We start from the raw sequence: 7,111 nt of genomic DNA, 5'->3' as shown, positions 1-7,111 counted from the left end.
GATGCTTAAATATACTATTGGTCATGAGAATTTATATTGAAATGAACTTATGTGAAATTGTTGGTAAAAAGAAGTTAATTGAGTCTTGAAAATTTGTATTTCTAAACTAAGAGTTATGTCTTTCTCAAAAATGGAAAATTTTCCACAAATTTTTTTAGACTTTTCCAATAACTGATTTATTGATTATTTTGTTGAAAACCATTTCATTTTTAAGCCAATACAAACTAGTGAAGAGCTTAGAATTAACTTTAGTTGGCTTAAACATTAATAAATAGTTTATATGATACAAATAATTTTTTTTTGAGCTCCTTTCTGTAAACAACCAAAGAGAAGGATTTGAGACACGATCCATGGGGTTCAAATATAGAGGGAAAGGGCTCATGAAAAAGAGTGCACCCCCTTTTCCAATTGGTTAAGGGTCTTGGGATAGTTGGGGTTAAGCGTCCTTGGGTTTGAATAGTATTGGGTTGGGTGACCTCCCGGGAAATCCAAACTCAAGAGCTTACACTTTCCCTTCATCATTGTCTTCTCGTATTTTTAATAAGCTCTGTTATTCTAATATAATTAAATTTTCTAGATAAAGATTATGTGCCATCAATAATTACTATGCATAATGTTTAATATCTATAAGATATAAAGCAAGATTTACCTTCTTTAAGTGAGGTTTATGAAGTTCAAAACATTAAGTCATAAATCTTAAGGCTTTATGAGGGGTTTGAGAAATTTGCATCAGTTCTTCATAACTTGCTATTATGGTATTATATTTTCAATATTGCTTTAAGGATGAACTTTTTTTTGTAAGAATAGATCTTGATGATCATTTACAGTTGGTGGTGTTTTTGATATTTATTCAATGCTTTCTCCATATTTATCATCATTCTCTTATTCTAGGTAGATATCAATGTATGATTGAGAAGTTATACAAATCTTTCTATTAACTAGAGATATAATGTGATATTATTCGGTATATGCGTATTTATATTGAATGGCAAGCTCATAATGCTCCCGTTCATGTCACAGAAGAACAATTGGAGTCTATTATAGTTTGCCATCTATTTGAATTTGTTGCATTTGATTTAATAGGGCCTTTTCTATAGTCAAATGTTGGTAATGAATAAGTTATTATTACCTTTGACTATTTGACTTGTTGGGTGGAAGTCAACACTCTTGATAGCACATTTACAACTTCTATTAGATATTTCTTCTTTAATTGAATGGTATTCCAACATTCTTGTCCAGAGCAAATTCTTTTGAATAATGGTCCTATATTTATAGTTGAGGCATTATACATTTTAATGTCTTAACTAGGGATATACTACTTTTTCACAAGTGCTTATCACCCACATACAAATGGTTTAGTGGAACGATTTGTTTGAACTTTCAAAAGGATGATCATGAAATACATGAATTTTTAGCATTTAAATTGGGATGATTATTTATTGCCTCTTCAATAGACATATGTTACAAGGGTATAGAGTTCTATTAGTGCTTCATCATATAAATTCCTATATGGTCATAATATAATATTATTAATGTGAGACACAAATCCCTAAGCCCCCAAAGTGGAGCCAAAAGGGTGCCACATGGTAGTGGCCGAAGTAAAAGCCAAACAAGCATAACATGTTTAGACTAAAAACTCTAACTTAAAAGGTTGAGAGTGGGAGTGGAACTCCCAATGAAGTGCTCGAGGAACAAGCATGAAACGAGCCATAAGTGAGTCTCTAGAAAAGAGACACAAAAGGACCAACACATGACATGTGGAAGAGTCCGAGATGGACCAAGATGGAGTCTGAGATGGACCCGAGATGGAGTCCGAGATGGAGTTCGAGATGGATCGAGATGGAGTTCGAGATGGAGTCTAAGATAGACCCGAGATGGAGTCTGAGATGGAATCCGAGATGGACCGAGATGGAGTCCGAGAAGGACCCGAGATGGAGTCCGAAGTCAAGACCGAGACCGAGACCGGGACTGAGACCGAGACCGAGGCCAAGACCAAGCCCAAGCCCGAGTTCGAGTCCAAGTCTGAGTCCGAGTCCGAGTTTGAGTTTGAGAGGGTGAAAGCCCAAAGCATTCGTCTCCCAAACCTTTGAGGGTTTGGTGAGCTCCAAAAGTATAGTAAGGGGGAGGACTCTAGTGGAGCCAGTTTGGCCAAGAAAGGGCAGTTTGGCCCAAGAAGGCTGTACCCAAGTGTTGGGTGATGGGATAACCATTGGGAAATGCAAGGCTAGAGTGAATATGGACCGACAAGCAGGGTAGCTTGGTGAAGTATTCAAGAGTCGGCTTTAGTTCCCTTGGGAGATCAAATGGCCGATGCTCCCAGTCTAAATGTGGGTGGCACTACCTACTTGGATACCTGGTGTGGCTCAATGGAACCTCACTCTAAGCTTAGGGCTAGAGCACCCAAAGGCAGAAGGTGGGGAGAGTACCTATAAGGCTTGCGTAGGGCTACAGTGTTCTGAAATGTTGTCCCAAAATCCTAGATTATAGAAAGGAAGAGGAGTGGTCCTCTGGTGTAGTGACCAATAATACGGTCAGGTGGTGAGGAATTCCCAGAGGACAGTGGGACTTAGTGATTGGGTTGGTGAGCTTTGCCCTAGTGGCAGTGTTGGCGAACACGGCCATGGACAAAAGAGGGATTTGGTGGGGACTATGAAAGGGATATTGGGGAAGGCTATTCCCCATGTCTACGGGCATCTTAAGGATGCTAAAAAGTGGACCTAAGATGGTCACTCATACACGGATGGCCCAATCTTTGAGAGACGGGACTGTGATGCAAGTGGTGTTGAACCACAGGTGTGACCAAGATGAATGAGCATGGCCTTAGTGTAATAGGCTAGTATGTCAATGTTACCTTGGGGGTGTTGGTCATGGGATTAAACATATGGAGAACTTGGACCACGTGCAACAGTTGAGTGGCATGGATGCCATTCTTGGGGTTAGAAAGTCTATAAGTCCAAAATAGGATTATGGAGGTTGTGAGCGAGACTCTTCCAAGTGGTCGAAAGTGTGGTTAAGTGACTAAAGTAGAATAGAAAATTTAGTCACTTACAGTTAATAGAATTGAGTTTACCTTCATGATTGTCATGAGCTGCTGATATTAGATGTTGGGATTAATATTTAATGAGCATTCTTCCATTGATCCAAGCAAAGTTTACTAAATACTTGGGCCATATAAAAGTAAGTAATGGCGATATAACTCCTATCATCTTCCACCTATAGAATACAAAATAAATGACTTAGTGTTAGTTTATTTTTGTAATATTATAGTATATAGTTTATTTAATAATTTCCTTGTTCAATGGAAAAGATTATAACAACTTGAATTACAAGTTTATAAGGTTTAGCATGATTTCCAACAAGCCAATCCTCTAGAAATTGTGTACATTCAACAACTTAAAAAATTTCTTACAAAGAAATCAAGAACAACTAACACCATCTACAGATCTATTAATGTTTCCTCTTTATGTTCCTTTAGATCCTACTAAAAAACCCTAATTACCTTCTATCTTTCCAATACTAATATTAATATAATGGGATTTTGATAGCCATTGGATTTATTTCAATCTGGACCACTCGTTCATGTATATAAGCTAGGGTTTTAAGGCTAATTGATATTTCTGTATTTCATTTTAACATTCCACATATGAATAAGTTTTATTTTCAAATATTTATTGATAATATTATTTTTCAAGCTTTTAATTAAAATCAACTTAAAAACTTTTGCTATAGAAGAACTTTGAAGTTCTGAATTCATATTTAAGAGGCCTTGATAGTGGAAGACAAAATCTTTAAAAAGCTAAATGTTGATCTTTCTACTCATGTGGTGGCACAGCATCCCTACTGAATAAAGGATTTCTCAACTGGTGTGACAAGCCAGTGTTGCTTTCATGGTCACTTAGCCCATAATCCACTGGAATTTATGAGCTGCTTGTGGTGCCTGACTGGAATGGAGAGTTAATTACATTGATTGAAACAGGGATTGATCGTGCAAGGACTGTTCTTAATCTTGAGGGGATATTGAGAAAGATTGACGACAATCCATCCACTCCATCATGACATCAAACAAACCTTGAGCTTGATCCATGTGGCCAGCCAGATTGCAAACGCTCCGACATTGCGGTCGAGGAGCAACTCCAGAGTTGAAAGACTTGTGCTGTTCCGGCTGGAGCCGCGGCCTGAGAAAAAACCCTTCCTTCCAAAGACTTGAAGGCGAGGCTCAAGGTCAAAGTCGCCGGTCAAAGAAAATCGAAACTACTAGGGTTTAGGGTTCTTCGACCTTGCAATGGTACTTCATGCGCGGCAAGAATGCGGGTGCCCTCGTCCGATCGCCGCGGCAAAGGGAGCGGATCACGGCGCTTCTCGCGTCGCTCAGGGCGTGCGCGCAGTCCAGGGATCTCAAGAGCGGCCAGCGAATCCACAAGCAGGCGGCCGAGAATGGGGACGACGCCGATGCCTTCGTCGGCAGCGCCCTGGTAGGCATGTATTCCAAATGCGGCAGCATGGAGCTCGCGCGAGCAGCATTCGACGGTATGAAGCATCGGGACGTCGTGTCGTGGACCTCTCTCATCTCCGGCTATGCCGAAAACGGCCACGGCGAGGCTGCGTTGCAGGTTTTTGGAGAGATGATGGTGGCTCCGGCCAGATGTGAGCCGGATCGTCCCACTTTCCTGGCGGCACTGAAGGCCTGCTCCAATCTGGCTACCAAGGAAGAACAAGGTCAGCTCAAAGTTCATGGAAAATTCGTGAGGATGAAATGCCTGAACGAGTGTATGTCTTTACATTCCCAGGCTGCCAAGCTCGGCTTGGATCGCTCCGACGTCTTCGTGGGCAGCAACTTGTTGGATTTGTACGCCAAGTGTGGGAGTTTGGAGGACTCGCGCAGGGTTTTCGACAGGATGAAAGCGCATAGCGTGGTGGCTTGGACCTCACTCGTGCTCGGCTACTGCGAGAATGGACAACCAGAGATCGCTCTGGATTTGTTCTCGTACATGGGAGGATTGGAACCGGATGCTCCAACTTTCGTGGCTGCTCTGAACGCGTGCACGAGTCTGGCGAGCAAAGAGCAGGGCCGGGCAGTGGACGGGATGGTGGTCAAGCCGAAGGCCTTGGAAACCGGAAGAGCTCTGCATGCTCGAGCGGCGAAAAATGGCTCTGAGTTACACAGGGTTGTCGCTGGAGCGTTGGTGGACTTGTATGCGAAATGTGGGAGCCTTGAGGATGCCATCGACGTGTTCGAAAGAACTCCAAACCGCAGCGTCGTCTCGCTTACAGCTCTCATGCTCGGACTCGTAGAGAACGGACAGCCCGAGGTGGCCTTGAAGATCTTTTCCCGGACGCAGTCACAGAAGAGCTTTGTACTCGACACCAGAGCTTTCGTCGCTGCTCTCAAGGCCTGTGGCAGCATGGCAGCGAAGGAAGAAGGCCGGAGAATCGACGGAAAGCTTGTCAAAGTTGACGCCTTGGAGAGGGGGAGTGTTTTACACTCTCAAGCAGCAAACCGTAGCTGGGATTCGGACTTGTTTCTGGCCAGTACGCTAGTCGACATGTACGCGAAGTGCGGGAGCTTGACTTGTGCTCAAAGAGTTTTCGACGGAATGGTTCGTCACGACGTCGTTTCCTGGACGGCTTTGCTGCTGGGCTACGCTGAAAATGGTGGCGAAGAGCTGGCTTTGGAGCTTTTCACGTCAATGAAGGCCAAGAGGTACACTCCAGACGCTCGGACTTTTGTCGCTGTTCTTACTGCTTGCTCCGGACTGGCAGAGAAGGAAGCAGGCACCAAGACGCAGGATGGCAGCGTTGTGAAAGTTGAGGCTCTTGGAAAAGGCTTGGAGCTGGAGTCCGAGGCTGAAGAACTGGGCTGCTTTGATGGTGGGGACGTTTTTCTCGCAAGTACTCTTATCGCTCTATACGCAAAATGTGGAAGCCTGGAAAATGCGAGACGAGTTTTCGACAAGATTCGTCGACACGACGTGGTGTCATGGACAGCTTTGATGCTCGGCTACATCGACAAGGATGATCCAGGCTCGGCTTTCAGCATTTTCACTCGGATGAAAGACGAAGGCTTTGAGCCGGACTGTCGGAGCTACGTGGCGGCATTGAAAGCTTGCATCACTCTTGCTGCCAAAGAAGATGGTAAGGGTGGGAAGACGGAAGCGCTGAAGAGAGGAAATGACCTCCACTCGCAAGCCGCACAGCGTGGTCTCGACTTGGACAAGTTCGTGGCCAGCAAGATCGTGGAGATGTACTCCAGGTGTGGAAGCATGGGCGACGCACGCAAGTTCTTTAATGCTATCCCGTCCCCGAGCTACGAGGTGCGCACCGAGCTGACGCTGGGATACTTTGAGAACAACGAGGACGAGCTCGGTGTAGAGATGTTCCAGAGGCTGATGAGAACTCAAAGCTACCACTGCGCTCACGACTCTCGGCTCTTCCTCGCGGCTTTGAAGAGCTGTGGACGCTCAGCTTCTCTCGAAACTCTCCGGAGAGTCCACTCCGAGATCTTGAGAGCAGGAGCCACCGACGACGACGACGACGCCGTCTCAAACTCCATGATCGATGTCTACGGCAAATGCAGCAGCGCCAGAGACGCTCAGCTCGTCTTCGACAGCGCTGGAAAGCCCGGCTCCATCGGCTGGACCTCGCTCATCTCGGGATACAGCAGGGTCGGAGACATCGCCAGAGTTTTGGAGCTCTTCCGCGGGATGCAAGACGAAGGCGTCCGGCCAGACGACGTCGCGCTTACGTGCGTCCTCAGCGCTTTCAGCCACGCCGGGCTCGTCGGTCGCGGCAGGAAGCTCCTGGCGGAGATGGAGGCCAGGTATGGGATCAAGCCGGCGATGGAGCACTACGTTTGCGTGGTGGATCTCCTGGGCCGAGCAAACCAGCTAGAGGAAGCGCTGGCGATGGTGGAAGGATTGCCTGGCGAAGCTAGCGCGCTGGTGTGGAGGACGCTGCTTGGGGCGTGTCACAAGTGGAAGAACGCGCGAGTGGGACGAGTGGCCTTTGAAGCGCTCGTGAAGATAGACAGGGACGACGCCGCGGCCTACGTTCTCATGACGAACATGCTTAGGTGGCAAGAGGACACGAAGACACGTGCACCCTAAATTAGATG

At 45.6% G+C, this 7,111-nt stretch overlaps 1 protein-coding gene across 1 annotated transcript; it reads left to right on the top strand.

The window, feature by feature from the left end:
* The first annotated feature begins 4,292 nt into the window (after positions 1 to 4,292).
* Positions 4,293 to 7,103, top strand: LOC112347970 (pentatricopeptide repeat-containing protein At3g09040, mitochondrial-like). Its single transcript, XM_024679780.1, has one exon. The coding sequence runs from the start codon at positions 4,293 to 4,295 to the stop codon at positions 7,101 to 7,103; it is 2,811 nt and encodes a 936-aa protein (XP_024535548.1).
* The last annotated feature ends 8 nt before the right edge of the window (positions 7,104 to 7,111 follow it).

The sequence above is a fragment of the Selaginella moellendorffii genome, unplaced genomic scaffold (genome assembly GCF_000143415.4).
Source record: "Selaginella moellendorffii unplaced genomic scaffold, v1.0 SELMOscaffold_25, whole genome shotgun sequence".
NCBI lineage: Eukaryota > Viridiplantae > Streptophyta > Lycopodiopsida > Selaginellales > Selaginellaceae > Selaginella > Selaginella moellendorffii.
The sequence above is the reverse complement of the archived record's forward strand: the minus strand, read 5'-3'. Positions and strand labels throughout refer to the sequence as shown.